The 16698-nt window shown below is 37.0% G+C and overlaps 1 protein-coding gene across 17 annotated transcripts in view; it reads right to left on the reverse strand.

Annotated features, from left to right (window-relative positions):
• BLTP1 (bridge-like lipid transfer protein family member 1) overlaps nt 1-16698 on the reverse strand; it is a 208042-nt gene that overhangs the window by 126026 nt on the left and 65318 nt on the right. For all 17 annotated transcript variants that reach the window (XM_042234373.2, XM_060401067.1, XM_060401064.1 and 14 more), the window contains 3 exons: nt 10284-10511; nt 9368-9505; nt 2048-2227 (listed from right to left, as the gene is read on the reverse strand). In XM_042234373.2, the coding sequence (XP_042090307.1) occupies nt 2048-2227; nt 9368-9505; nt 10284-10511 (546 nt within the window). The remainder of the gene's footprint in view (nt 1-2047; nt 2228-9367; nt 9506-10283; nt 10512-16698) is intronic.

Here is a 16698-nt window from a genome sequence, read left to right on the forward strand (position 1 = left end):
GAGAAATGTTTCAACTTCTAATAAAAGCTGAGATGTTTAGATTAAAATCTTTGAAAGCTATCTTTAGATTAAAAGAACTGTGTCCAGTCTTGAAGAGTCAGCATGGCTTCACTGCATGCTTGTTAGGGAGTAAGCTGTTTTTATTATATGCTTCAGTTTTTACTTATAGATTTAGAGACAGAAAATGGCAGATAAAACAGTTATGAGGTATGTAAGCACTAAATGTTTGTTATCACTATTATATGTTTATTTCCATCATTTTTATATAAAATATCCCTTTTCAATTCTACTCATTTTCCCACTATTTCTAGAATCTTAATTTTTGCTTCCCTTCAACTATTTCCTTCAGATATAATCATAGCTATCTAGTCTGGTGGCTCAGTGGCAAAGAGACCGCCTGCCATGGCAGAATACCTGAGCTTGATCCCTGGGTTGGGAAGATCCCATGGAGAAGGGAATTGCAACCCACTCCAGTATTCTTGCTTGGGAAATTCTATGGACAGAGGAGCCTGGTGGACTACAGTCCATGGGGTCACAAAGAGTCAGACACTACTTAGCAATTAAACAACAACTACAAACAACAGTCTTCATTTATCTGCAGGTTGCCACTATCTACCTCTGAATCACATGTTTCACACTCATTTTGTAATTCTACTAAAAACTGAGTACGTACATGTCCACCACATTTCAATCTTTTGAAACACTGATTGTGAAATCCATATTATAAACACAGGCACACCTCACAGATACTGTGGATTTGGTTCCAGACCACCACAGTAAATTTGTGACATTGTGAATATCACAATAAAGTGAGTCACAAATTTTTTGGTTTCCCAGTGCACATAAGTTATGTTTACAAGTAACCAGTAGTCTATCCTGTGTACAACAGCATTATATCTTAAAGAGACAACATATATACCTTAATTAAAAGGCACTTTATTGTTAAAAAATGCTAAAGTGAGCCTTCAATGAGTCATGATCCTTTTGAAATAGTAACTAACATAAAAGATCACTAATCATAGATCACCATAACAAATACAATAATAATGAAAAAGTTTGAAATAGTGCAAGAATCACCAAAATGTGACATAGATACATAAATTGAACAAATCCTGTCAGAAAAATGGTGCTAACAGACTTGCTTGATGTAGCATTGCCACAAACCTTCAATTTGTTTAAAAAAAAAAAAAAAACAAAAAAAAACCACCCACAACCAGAAAGCAAAATCTGTGAAACATAAAAAAATGAGGTTTAACTATATTTGTCTCAACAGGTGAAATTTTATAGTAACACAAACATTTCACTAAATTTCAATGGCCCATTTCTAGAACTAAGGGTTACAGTCAGCCCTCTGTATTCATAGGCTTCACATCTGCAGTGGGCTGAATCCATGACTGGTTGAACCTGTGGATGCAGAACCTTTGTCAGGGAGGCTGTTCTTAAGACTAAGTGGGACAGTGAGAGCGAAGGAGAATCTATCCAAAGGGATTACGATTAGTCTTCTACATGAGATTTTCTGCCAATAAATTCATTGTTATTTTTCTAAATCAGTATCCGTATCACTAAGTGCAGATTCAAATGATGCTACCTGGCTTTAGGACATGACAAGTAAAGAAACATGCTACCTTAACATTATAAATGCCTCTTTCAAATCCTACCTAAGAAATACACAAAAAAGTAAAGTTCTCAGAAAATTATCCTAAGTACTGGAAAAACAAGATTGCTCCAACAGTGGAGAGTCAAGTAATATAATTTTAATAATATACAACTTGATTTCCAGAAACTTCTCATCCTGAGTTCTTCTCAAAGAAAGTCTTGAATTCTTGAAAATATTAGACAGGACTATAAAAAATTACACCCATCAATTTTATGTGGCCCAGAAAACCTAAACTTGTCTCTGGCTCATCCATGACTAAGAAAATCCTTAGTGGCAAGTAGAAGTAAAATGCACATTCAAATGGGCATACAACATTTTCTTGGGGAGGTGGGTCAGGAAAGGAGAAAGGAAGTAAGTTAGGAGATACCACTCCCAGACCTGAGAACATACCTGTGGTGCTGTGACCTTAGCTGTAAGGCTTCCGGCCTGCACATCAATCAGCCATGCGTATTCTAAGGAATCACTTCCCAAAGGAAGACCTTCCGCTGAGAACATAGCATGTGCTCTCAGCTGGAGACCTGACAAATTGATGTGACCTTCCCTGAGCACTTCATCCACAGGCGGTCGCTGCTAAAAACAATAAAAATAAGAAAAATCAGCATTTATAATTGCTAGTTGCTTTTTCCCCCAGAGACAAATGGTAAAAACATGCTATATAGAAAATAAGACTAGTATCCAAAGCTCTTAACACAACCTTGTATCCATAAAAGTAGTCTGAGTTCAGCTTCTTTAGTGACATTATCTGTAAAAGCCCAACTGCAAAGCAAGACAGCAAAGTCTTAAAAAAATGCAGACTTCTCTTTGGTAGGCGCCTCAATAAATAAAAAGAAACAAGTATTCTGACTAACAGGGAATGTGAGAGACCAATCTTTTGTGACAAGGCAGGAATCATTAAAGTATCAAAAAGAAGAAAATAACATGGAAGAAAGAAGACCCATTAAGACCATAATGAGGAAGTAGCAAATAAAATCATCTTCTAGAAAGATTTTGAGAATTATGTAAATATTAAAAGGAGAGATTCCTCTTACAGAGAATAATTATATACTCATAACTAAAAAGCAGCAACATTTCAAAGAGAAAATTTCTAACACTTATTCAGAAAGCTAAAGGATATGACCTAAAATAGGGCATTCCATGGAACACTTGGTTCACAGATTGTTATTAGGAACAAAGAATCAAGTAAGTTTGGTAATGCCCTACCCATCAGTCACCAATATTTATAGAATCTACCTCCCAGTCTTTCACAAATGCACTGAGTTTCTTTCAGCTTCCTGTTATCATCCTGGTTCAAATAATACAACCTCTTGCCAGGATCTCCCAGCATTTGCTTTTACACTGTTCTGCTCCATACTCTACAAAAACACCAGAGATCTTTTAAAAAGGCAATTTTTACCATGTTCTTACCTAAAGACCAGAGCTCAAATTATCAACATTTGTTGGATCACGGAGAAAGCAAGAGAATTCCAAAAAAACAACTGTCTGTTTCACTGACTATACTAAAACCCTTGACTGTGTAGATCACAACAAACTATCAAAAACTCTTACAGATATGGGAATAGCAGATCACCTTACCTGCCTCCTGAGAAACCTGTATGCAGGTCAAGAAGCAACTGTTAGAACCAGACATGGAACAACTGACTGGTTCAAAACTGGAAAACGACTATGACAAGGCTGTATACTGTCACCCCGCTTATTTAATTTATATGCAGAGTACATCATGAGAAATGCCAACCTGGATAAATCAACCTGGATAAAGCTGGAATGAAGACTGTTGGAAGAATTATCGAAAACTTCAGATATGCATATGATACCACCCTAATGGGAAAAGTGATAGGGAACTAAAGAGCCTCTTGATGAGGGTGAAAGAGGAGAGTGAAAAAGCTGGCTTGAAACTCAACATTCAAAAAATGAAGATCATGGCATCCAATCCCATCACTTCATAGCAAACAGATGGGGAAAAACTGGAAATAGTGACAGATTTGATTTCCTTAGGCTCCAAAATCATAGTATGTGGTGACTGCAGACTTAAAATTGAAAGATGCTTGCTCCCTGGAAAAAGCTATGAAAAACCTAGACAGCATATTAAAATGCAGAGATATCACTTTGCTGACAAAGTCCATATAGTCAAAGCTATAGCTTTTCCAGTAGTCATGTACAAATGTAAGAGTTGGACCATAAAGAAGGCTGAGCCCTGAAGAATTGATGGTTTCAAATTGTGGTGCTAGAGAAAATGCTTGAGAGTTGCTTGGACAGCAAGGAGATCAAACCAGTCAATCCTAAGGAAATCAATCCTGAATATTCACTGATTCTGAAGCTGGAGCTCCAATACTTTGGCCAGCTGATGCAAACAGCAAACTCACTGGAAAAGACCCTGATGCTAGGAAAGACAAAGGCAAAAGGAGAAGAGGGCAGCAGAGGATGAAATGGTTAGGTAGCATCACCAACTCAACGGACCTGAATCTGAACAAACTCCAGGAGACAGTGGAGGACAGAGGAGGTTGGCATGCTGCAATCTATGGGGCTGCAGAGTCGGACATGACTTAGTGACTGAATAACAACAGTTATCTCAAAGCCATTACATGCTACCAAAGCACTTCATTCCTCTCCTTGCAGCACTTTTTACACTTGATATTATTTATCTTAATTTTACCATGACAGTCTTTTTAGTGTGTACGTGCAGGCCATCTTACAAGGTTAATGTTCCTTGCTTCAGCACAAATTTTGGAAACTGCATTCATTAAAAAGTGTTTTTAAGGATACCGCTAAATCTAATTTATATGGTATTCTTAAAAGGTCATTTCAAATTGTGACTATAATAAAAGCTCTAGAGAGTCTCCTGATACATTTTTTGTCTAAGCTGTCTGATAGTATATAAAAATCACCTATCTCCAGGCATCAGTTCCCTTCTATTTTCTGTGAGGCAGCTGGAGAGGATGGTCAATGAAGATCACTTCTGGCACTGAGATTCTATAATTCTCAATATAAAGTTTTTGATAGCTTTTCCTGAGTTCAAAGATACATGTGGATCTTGGCTTAGATGAATCAATACTGCTCAAATGTTCACACCACCCAATCTATAGACTTAATGCAATCCCTATCCAAATTCCAAGGCCATCTTTCAAAGAATTAGCAAATAATCCTAAAATTTATACAGAACCACAAAAATCCTAAATAGCCAAAGTAATCTTGAAAAAGAAGAACAAAACTGGAGGTATCATACTCTCTTACCTCAAACTCTATCACAAAGCTGTGATAATCAAAACAGTATGGTATTAGCATAAAAACAGACACATATCAATGAAACAAAATAGAGAGCCCAGAAATAAACACACATATATATGGCCAGTTAATTTATGACAGAGGATCCAAAAATATATAATGAGGAAATAAGAGCCTCTTCAATAGACAGTGCTGGGAAAACTGGGTACCACATAATTAAAAGAATAAAATACTATCACTATTTTATACCACAACAAAAATCAACTAAAAATGAATTACAGACTTGAATGTAAGACCTCAAACCATAAAACTCCTAGAAGAAAATATCAGCAGTAGACTCTCTAACATAAGCTTGGTGATTATTTTTTAATCTAACACCAAAGGCAAAGCAACAATAGTAAAAATAAACAAGTGGGACTATGTCAAACTAAAATGCTTCTTCAAAAGAAAGGAAATTACCAACAAATGGAAAAGCAAACAGCAGAAGGAAAAAAACATTTGCCAGTCATAAATCTGACACAGGGCTAAAATCTAAAATATATAAAGAATTCCTACAACTCAGTACCAAAAGGCAAACAATCCAATATAAAAAATGGTCAGAGAATATGAGTATTTTCCCAAAGAAGGCATGCAGATGATCAACTGACACATGAAAAGATGTTCAATGTCACTAAGCGCCAGGGAAATACAAATCAAAATCACAGTGACCTGTCACCTCATACCTGTTAGAATGCCTGTCATCAAAAACAAATAACAAATGTTGGTGTGGATGTGGGAAAAAAAAAAAAAACACAAAAACCCTGTGCACTACTAAGAAGAATGTAAATTGGTAAAGCTACTATGGAAGATAATGGTGGTTCCTCAAAAATTAAAACAGAACTGCCATATGATTTAGCAGTTCCACTTCTGGGTAGTTATTCGAAGGAAATGAAACAACTAATTCAAAGAGATAGATGCCTCCCCATGTTCACTGCAGTATTATTTAAAACAGCCAAGATATGGAGACAACCTACATGTCTATCAGTGGATGAATGGAAAAAGAAATTATAGTGAGTATATATATATATAGAAATATCAATCCTAAAGGAAATCAATCCTGAATATTCACTGGATGGACTGATGCTGAAGTTGAAGCTCCAGTATTCTGGTCACCTGATGTAAAGAAGCAACTCATTGGAAAAGACCCTGATGCTGGGAAAGACTGAGGACAACAGGAAAAGGAGACGACAGAGGATGACATGGCTGGATGGGCCCATCTATCCAAATGTATTTTCCAAGAATGCTGGATGCCTGCATATGCATCTGTTGTTAGTGTATTAGAATACCATCAGAAAGTCAACTATTTATGACTTCTGAAAGACATTCTACCTACACAGACACTTAGGTGAGTTTATCTGAGTTACTTCACAAATTTATAATGCAGCTCATTCTTTGGAAAATGCTAGAAAATAAAGGGTGATTTCCTGGTAATTCAAACCCAACATCCCCAGAAACTCATACCCTTCCCCTGTAAAGCAGTTCCTCCTCCCATATTCTTTATTGTGCACTATCTTGGTTAACTGCCCAAGCCAAAAATCAAACATCATCCAGGGTTCTATACTTTCTCTCATCACTCACTGTCAAAAAACCAAAAACATAAACAAACGTGGATCTCGGGTTGTCCTAAAGGTAAAGACTACCTGGTACATCAGTAAAGACTATATTCTGAATTGTACTGTGGCTTACATCACTCTGTGGGTTGAATTGTGTCCCCTACAAAGACATTCAATTCCTAAGCTCAGGTACCTGTGAGTGTGATCTTATTTGGATATAATGTCTTCGCAAAAGTAATCAAGTCAAAATGTAGTTACACTGGATTACAATGGGCCTTAATCCAATTAACAGTGTCCCTCTAAGGGGAAAACTTAAGACACAGAGACTCATGAAGAGAATGCCAAGTGAAGATGGAGACAGAGATTTGAGTGATGCAAAACAGATTCTCTGTTTGGAAGCTACAAAACAGGGAATGCCAAGGACTGTTAGCACCACCAAAGCTAGGAAAAGACATGGGAGCCTTGAGGGCATGGCCCTGCCAAACACACTAGTTTCAGACTTGTAGGCTCCCGAACTGCGGAAGAGTAACTTTCTGTTGTTTTAAGCCAACTAGTGTAGGGTACTTTGCTTTGGCAGCCCTAATATAAAACTAATAGACATAGGATGATCAAGTCAAAAAAAAGTAAGAGGCTTCATAAGTCAGACACAGTCACTGACCCATCACATTAGATCCTTAGCCTTGAAGCTATGCACTAAGACAAATGCTACCAGAAATAAGGAGCTACAGATGAGTGACCCAGAATTGAGTCTTGAGGGTAGTCACAGAGTGAAGCTTCCCATCATGAAAGAGTATTAGTATAGAGACAAAAGAAAAAAATATTTCTAAGAAATGCTAGCACTACAAAATGTAAGCAAATTAAGTAGATAAGCAAATTCCTAGAGAATATGTATAGACTATGCTTGTCTTCAGCATGAATCATAAAGCGTTTGCCATCTGGAAAACAAAATGTCACTAGTATCAATACTTCTGTTACTGCCTTGATATCTCTACTCCATGAATTCCTCTTCTTATCACCATATAAATCACACTTTACATTTCTGTCTCTGTACAAGTATGCCAATAATTGTGCAGTTAGGGGTAATATGGACCCTCATAATAAACTCAATAAAATATTTTTTATAACCAGCAAAGTCTTTTGAGAATACAGTGATTAAGATAAAAGTTGAAGTATCATCAGGTACTCAAAAAATCAGAGCTACTCTCCTAAGAGTCTCAGAAATCAGCCTTTCTGAGAAGGTATTTCCCTATTACCTTTATTAATTTCCTCAAGAGACTTGAAAAAAGGAGATGGGCTTCTTCTCTATACATTTGCCTCTTAAAAAAAAAAAAAGGAAAAACCAATCCTAATGACCCATTAATTACAGAAAGAAGGAACAGAGTTATTTTTAAAGTTTCACATGACAAGTTAAAATGAGTGTTACACAAGTGACAGCTTTGTGAAGACAGACTAGTTCTCCATGTTAATTTTGGTGGCAGTTACACAAATCTACCCATGATGAAATGTCACAGAACTATGCATACATATTGTACAAATGTCAATCTCCGGGTTTTGATATTTTACCATAATTATTTATGAGGTCAACATGGAGGAAACACAGAAACTCTGTACTATCTCTGTAACCTCCTGGAAGTCTATAATTTCTTGAAATAAAGTTTTTTAAAAATAAACACATTCTATGGCAAAAACTAGTATACATTAAGTGTTAAGTTTTAGCTACTACATCAAAATAATACAGTTTTATCAAACCCAGGTATCTCACATTACAGGTGGCTTCTTTACCAGCTGAGCCACCGGGGAAGCCCACTATAGCAGAAGAGTGCAAAGGGGTATGCTCTTTTACATAAGATGGTCAGTTACTTCACAGAATCTATGGTGAATTATCTGATTTACTGTCAAGACTCATCACCCTGTCTATAATTTTACTTTGTCCTACATTAAAACCCATCTCAGCTCTAAAGCATATCACTTGACTAAAAGTAGGAAAGAGACTTAAAGAAGGGGTAGATGCCAAAAAAAGTCATTAGCATTTTAAAAAAAGAATAATAAAGTGATAATGTGCCCAGGAATGTAAAAATATTTCCATTTGATGAATGTCACCAGTTCTCTTCCAAAAGAGCCTTAGGGATATCTTGAAGGTATTAACAAAGTACCTTGTCAGTGTTGGATGACAAGAATTAATCAGTGTTCATGTAGATACACATGTTTTCAAGATTTATGGTTCAGTTCAGTTATTCAGTCGTGTCCAACTCTTTGCGACCCCATGGACAGCAGCATGCCAGGCCTCCCTGTCCATCACCAACATTTATGGTTTATGGTACTGGTTAACATTAACACTTGGACATTCTTTGGTGGCTCAGATGGTAAAGAATTTGCCTGCAATGCAGAAGACCTGGGTTCTATCCCTGGGTTGGGAAGATCTCCTGGAGAAGGAAATGGCAACTCACTCCAGTATCCTTGCCTGGGAAATCTCATGGACAGAGGAGCCTGGTGGGCTACAGTCCATGGTGTTGCAAAGAGTCAGGCACGACTGAGCAATTAACATACAATATTAACACTTAGGTTGTGATTTTCAACAGAATCTACCAACATTCTATACAATTAGTTTTACCCTTTTATAAACGTATGAGAAAGTCAGAAAGTATTTCTTACAATTTCTAAAAACAATAGATAGATAATTGTTTGGGATCACATAAATAAGGAACAGCAGGGGAAAAAAATAAAAGCTAAAATACTTGAAACAATTCACACAATACAAAACTGCTTAGTACAGTTAAAATGAAGGTCCCTGATTTAAAAAAGCTATACAGTCCATACACAGAAGTTAACACATTGTTTTCATCCCATAAATAGTAACAATAAATTTCTGAGTCTCTACCACAACTCACTTTCACATTACCTGATAGTTATCACTGACAAACACATTCAGGGGTGACAGGACAAGTTGCAGCATGGTCTCCCTAAATCCTTTTTTCATCTCAAAACATAGTCTTTCCAAAAAAGCTGTAGGGCACTCAGGACCATCAGTAGTTCCATGCTAAAGTCAAGCAAAAACCACAATCAATATATAGAAAAATTAAAGACCAAAGAAGTACATAAAAATAAAAATTACACTTATACAATTAAAAAATTTTGATTTTTTTCAAAAGGAAGAATGGTGCTTACTGACAAAAATAACTATTCAGTATCCCTATGTTAACTAAGCACCAGAGCTGATTTCTCTCGTGTGCGACCCTAGGAACATAATATGGAGCCAATATGCAGCACAACGCTCCAGGGGCCACTCCCTCCCCATCTGGCCTGGCTCCAATGGCCACGGGTTCTTCAGGCAATATAATTTCATTTCAAGTCAGCCCCAACAGGCCCATGGGTCATCTTTAGAGTAAACCACGATACTATGGAGAATCCAAACCCGTGACACAATTCAACCTCAAGGGTCAAGCCTGAATCATGATTTTGTATAGTTCCACCAAAAGGTCCCAAAGTGGTCTAGAGTCAGAGATAAAGACTAAGTGTAAAGTCCTACGATATCCATCAGGCTAACTGTAAATCTAGCAATTCAACAACATGGCAAAATATTCTAAAGTTATACAGAACAGCAAAGAAGGAGCTAAGTGAAAGAAGAAAAACAGAAAAATTGTCAATGATCAAGTGATTATGAAGAAAATAATACACTAGCTTTATAAAGATAAAAGGATAAATATAGAATAGTTTTGACTGAATTATTTTATGTAAGTATGTGCACACACTACATCACTTCCTATGCTAGGTGGACTTCATAATAGACTCAACTGTTTTGATATGCAGACACTTACAACAGGAAGACGTCCATGAACTTTGTACAAATTAACAAGTACAGTAATATCCCAAGGACGCAAGGTAAGTGGATGAATTGACTTAGCTGAACTTTCATTTTCTTTTCTGTCATTTTCCATCCCAACAGCAGTCCATCCAGAACTGGATGATGTTGACAGGGACAGAACAGGACTTGAAATAACCTCTTCAAAATCCATGTACATGTCATCTTCCCCAAAGTAGTTTTCCTATAAATAGTAAGAATTGCTATCAAGAGATATGTGACAATTATGTTTCACCTTAGAGCCTGAAATTTATAAACTAAGCATTTCCTTATCCTATTATAGAGTATTAGTCTATTTCCTAAAATGAAAACAAGATAAAACACCCAAAAAGCTTTCAAGTTCTAACACTGATACTAAATAAAACATAAGTTAAAACTAAAGAGGAAAAAAAAAAGTAATAGAGACATTTAAGATAGGTAACAACTCCAAGTCAGCATGACACTAAGGCAAAAACAAAAAACAGCTACGAATTATATATTCTTAATAAATGGAAGCAGAGAGTTCACTGGATTATAAATTATTTTATAAAATGTGTCAAAACTTAAAAATTTTTAATTTGTTTCAGTAGATATTTCACAAAAGTTCTGAATTAACATGCTGAATGTGAGTACTAATTTTAAAGTAATAAATTTTGACACGAATAAAAGGTTGCTATAAAATCTATAATGCAGAGTCTGCATCAAAACTTAATAAACTACTAACATACGTAACACTGAATTTACAAAGTAATTTAAAGTAAAGGCGTATCTTTCTTTCTCTATGCTCTTCGTTCTTCTTTTTGTTTATGTACTACTATGGAATTTTTTAGCTAAAACAACTGAGGTTCAATAGACATGTGGTAATGCAAAAACGGTTAAAACTGGACATGGAACAACAGACTGGTTCCAAATAGGAAAAGGAGTACGTCAACGCTGTATATTGTCACCTTGCTTATTTAACTTATATGCAGAGTACATCATGAGAAACGCTGGACTGGAAGAAACACAAGCTGGAATCAAGATTGCTGGGAGAAATATCAATCACCTCAGATATGCAGATGACATCACCTTTATGGCAGAAAGTGAAGAGGAACTAAAAAGCCTCTTGATGAAAGGGAAAGAGGAGAGTGAAAAGTTGGCTTAAAGCTCAACATTCAGAAAACAAAGATCATGGCATCTGGTCCCATCACTTCATGGGAAATAGATGGGGAAACAGTAGATACAGTGTCAGACTTTATTTTGGGGGGCTCCAAAATCACTGCAGATGGTGACTGCAGCCATGAAATTAAAGACGCTTACTCCTTGGAAGGAAAGTTATGACCAACCTAGGGAGCATATTAAAAACCAGAGACATTATTTTGTCAACAAAGGTCTGTCTAGTCAAGGCTATGGTTTTTCCAGTGGTCATGGATGTATGTAAAAGGTGGACTGTGAAGAAAGCTGAGCTCCAAAGAATTGATGCTTTTGAACTGGGGTGTTGGAGAAGACTCTTGAGAGTCCCTTGGACTACAAGGAAATCCAACCAGTCCCTTCTAAAGGAGACCAGTCCTGGGTGTTCACTGGAAGGACTGATGCTAAAGCTGAAACTCCAGTACTTTGGCCACCTCATGTGAAGAGCTGACTCATTGGAAAAGACTCTGATGCTGGGAGGGATTGGGGGTAGGAGGAGAAGGGGACGACAGAGGATGAGATGGCTGGATGGCATCACGGACTCGATGGACATGAGTCTGAGTGAACTCGGGAGTTGGTCATGGACAGGGAGGCCTGGCATGCTGTGATTCATGGGGTCGCAAAGAGTCGGACACGACTGAGCAACTGAACTGAACTGAATGCAAAAACAGTTAATACTTCTCTGGCAGTATTCAAAACTGATATTGTATCAATTCAACCACCTACACCTGCTAACAAAATCATTGCTTCTATTTAAATTAAAATAAAATTCAGCCTCTTTAATTTTAGATCCTTTATAGATATTCACATGTAGTACCAAGAAAATAAGATACTGAGAGAAATATTTGTAGAATATTTTAGGCTACAAAATGGTCATGAGAGAAAAAAAATCTGTGTTTGTGGGTGTTTCCTCCCTTTGTATCTGAAGAACTACTCCTTTATTCCTTCAAGAATCTCTAAAACCTTAGGGAAAGAAAAGGCAAACAGAAACCATAGCTTTCCAAAAATATTAAACACATTTCCCCTTGCATCTTTTACCTTAAATTGCATCATCTGATGCTCTATGGCAGTTTTAATAAATATAGGAAATCAAATAATGAGACTTTAAAAAATTTCAAAATTTATTCAGCTAGCACTTCTTTAAGAGAACCTTTGTTAATCAATCTGGAGTGTCCATCCCAGGCCAACCTTGATCATCCTAGACCTTTCCAGAATTAATTTTTCCTGTTACTGTACATTAAAGGATTCCTTGTTAGTTAACCCTTCAATATCCAAACCTCTGCAATTGTGAAATTACAAAAGGAAGCAAATAAGTAAGCAAATAAGTAAGCAAATAAGTAATCTGATAAAGTCAGATTCACACAAACACCCATGCCACAACTAACTCTACTGCTCATGGCTGGTAAAATTTGGTCAATTCTTCTCTCTTTGATTATCAGATGTAGTAGATATCCAAGAGTACAATGAAAATCTAAAGCAAAGTGAATTTTCAAAATCCTGGAAAAATGAAAAATTTCATGAAGTAGCTGAATGTGATTCTGAATAACTGCTCAAATCACAGATAAAATATCAGTTATAAGTGAAAATCTGGACGGCTTAGGGAAGTTACCTATAAAAAAGAGTAAATCAACAAAAACTAGTGATGTTTTGTTGGGGCATTGTTAAAAGCATGATTTGAGTATCAAAAGAATAAAAGCAAAGTATAGAAAACTGAATAAATGATCAAATATTTTTCTTAAAATAGTTTCTATCCATAAACATGCTACAGAGACCCTAAAGTACTGTCATACTATACAATCATATTATACATTTCATTGGAAAAATTATCAAAATGAATCAACACTTGATTTGGTCTTTGCTCAAATAAGCAGTGCATATTTCTTCAGAGCCTAAATTTGTCCCACTCTGAAATGATTTCATTTTCAAATATTGGCTTCAATTTTCAAGATAGAGCTAAATATTGCTGTAAAGAGCAATACTGCATAGGAACCTGGAATGTTAGGTCCATGAATCAAGGCAAACTGGAAGTGGTCAAACAGGAGACGGCAAGAGTGAATGTCAATATTCTAGGAATCAGTGAACTAAAATGGACTGGAATGGGTGAATTTAACTCAGATGACCATTACATCTACTATTGTGGGCAGGAATCCCTTAGAAGAAATGGAGTAGCCATCATAGTCAACAAAAGAGTCCAAAATCCAGTACTTGGATGCAATCTCAAAAACAACAGAATGATCTCTGTTCGTTTCCAAGGAAAACCATTCAGTATCACAGTAATTTAAGTCTATACCCTGACCAGTAAAGCTGAAGCTGAAGTTGAACAGTTCTATGAACACCTGTAAGACTTTGTAGAACTAATACCCAAGAAACATGTCCTCTTCATTATAGGGGACTGGAATGTGAAAGTAGGAAGTCAAGACATACCTGGGGTAACAGGCAAATTTGGCCTTGGAATATGGAATGAAGCAGGGCAAGACTAATAGAGTTTTGCCAAGAGAACACACAGGCCATAGCAAACACCCTCTTCCAACAACACAAGAGAAGACTCTACACATGGACATCGTCAGATGGTCAATACCAAAATCAGATTGATTATATTCTTTGCAGTCAAAGAAGCTCTATACAGTCAGCAAAAAACAAGACCAGGAGCTGACTGTGGCTCAGATCATGAACTCCTTATCGCCAAATTCAGATTTAAATTGAAGAAAGTAGGGAAAACCACTAGACCATTCAAGTATGACCTAAATAAAATTTCTTATGATTATACAGAAGAAGTGAGAAATAGATTTAAGGTACTAGATCTGACAGATAAGGTGCCTGATGAACTATGGATGGAGGTTCGTGACATTGTACAGGAGATAGGGATCAAGACCATCCCCATGGAAAAGAAATGGAAAAAAGCAAAATGGCTGTCTGGGGAGGCGTTACATATAGCTGTGAAAAGAAGAGAAGTGAAAAGTAAAGGAGAAAAGGAAAGATATAAGCATCTCTGAATGCAGAATTCTAAAGAATAGCAAGGAGAGATAAGAAAGCCTTCCTCAGTGATCAATGCAAAGAAATAGAGGAAAACAACAGAATGGGAAAGCCTAGAGATCTCTTCAAGAAAATTAGAGATACCAAGGGAACATTTCATGCAAGATGGGCTCGATAAAGGACAGAAATGGTATGGACCTAACAGAAGCAGAAGATATTAAGAAGAAGTGGCAAGAATACACAGAAGACCTGTACAAAAAAGACCTTCATGACCAAAATAATCACAATGGTGTGATCACTCACCTAGAGCCAGACATCCTGGAATGTGAAGTCAAGTGGGCCTTAAAAAGCATCACTACAAACAAAGCTAGCAGAGGTGATGGAATTCCAGTTGAGCTATTTCAAATCCTGAAAGATGATGCTGTGAAAGTGCTGCACTCAATAGGCCAGCAAATTTGGAAAACTCAGCAGTGGCCACAGGACTGGAAAAGGTCAGTTTTCATTCCAATCCCAAAGAAAGGCAATGCCAAACAATGCTCAAATTACTGCATACCTGCACTCATCTCACACGCTAGTAAAGTATTGCTCAAAATTTTCCAAGGCAGGCTTCAGCAACACGTGAACCATGAACTTCCAGATGTTCAAGCTGGTTTTAGAAAAGGCAGAGGAACCAGAGATCAAATTGCCAACATCCGCTGGATCATCGAAAAAGCAAGAGAGTTCCAGAAAAACATCTCTTTCTGCTTTATTGACTATGCCAAAGCCTTTGACTGTGTGGATCACAATACACTGTGGAAAATTCTGAGAGAGATGGGAATACCAGACCACCTGACCTGCCTCTTGAGAAATCTGTATGCAGATCAGGAAACAACAGTTAGAACTGGACATGGAACAACAGACTGGTTCCAAATAGGAAAAGGAGTACATCAAGGCTGTATATTGTCACCCTGCTTATTTAACTTATATGCAGAGTACATCATGAGAAATGCTGGGCTGGCAGAAGCACAAGCTGGAATCAAGATTGCTGGGAGAAATATCAATAACCTCAGATATGCAGATGACACCACCCTTATGGAAGAAAGTGAAGAGGAGCTAAAAAGCCTCTTGATGAAAGTGAAAAAGTAGAGCGAAAAAGTTGGCTTAAAGCTCAACATTCAGAAAACTAAGATCATGGCATCTGGTCCCATCACTTCATGGGAAATAGATGGGGAAACAGTGGAAACAGTGTCAGACTATTTTTTGGGGCTCCCAAATCACTGCAGTTGGTGACTGCAGCCATGAAATTAAAAGACACTTACTCCTTGGAAGGAAAGTTATGACCAACCTAGACAACATATTAAAAATCAGAGACATTACTTTTCCAACAAAGGTCCATCTAGTCAAGACTATGGTTTTCCTAGCATGTATGGATGTGGAAAGTTGGACTGTGAAAAAAGCTGAGTGCCGAAGAATTAATGCTTTTGAACTGTGGTGTTGGAGAAGACTCTTGAGAGTCCCTTGGACTGCAAGGAGATCCCACCAGTCCATCCTAAAGGAGATCAGTCCTGGGTGTTCTTTGGAAGGAATGATGCTCAAGCTGAAACTCCAATATTTTGGCCACCTCATGCGAAGAGTTGACTCATTGGAAAAGATTCTGATGCTGGGAGGGATTAGAGGCAGAAGGAGAAGGTGATGACAGAGGATGAGATGGCTGGATGGCATCACTGACTCAATGGACCTGAGTTTGGGTGAACTCCGGGAGTTGGTGATGGACAGGGAGGCCTGGCATGCTGCGATTCATGGGGTCACAAAGGGTTGGACATGACTGAGAGACTTAACTGAACTGAACTCAAGATAGAGCTCCAAATAACTCTTTGCTTATTATTTACCATGAAGTAGAATTGTTGGTTTTTAATGAACTCACTTGAAGTAGCCTTTTCTGGTACATATCCTCAGATAACAAAGTTCTTTTATACTTCTCTGCCACATTAATTACAATGTGTTAAAATTGTCTATGTACATATCTATCCTGCTATAATCCTCTAGCCTATCTTCTTAGCAACAGATGCTATATCATTTATCTCTAGCAACTAGCACAAAATTCCTAGAATACACTACCTTCTCAAAAAACTGCTAAATGAAGAGTTTTAAAGACTATTTTTAACAAATAATTTTATAATTGAGCCTAACAACACAAGTTCAGTCAACATATAATATATCCTAAATGCTTTAAATCATAAAACTGGCCATTTCATATGGTCTCAATATCA

Source organism: Ovis aries, chromosome 17 (genome assembly GCF_016772045.2).
Source record: "Ovis aries strain OAR_USU_Benz2616 breed Rambouillet chromosome 17, ARS-UI_Ramb_v3.0, whole genome shotgun sequence".
Classification (NCBI taxonomy): domain Eukaryota; kingdom Metazoa; phylum Chordata; class Mammalia; order Artiodactyla; family Bovidae; genus Ovis; species Ovis aries.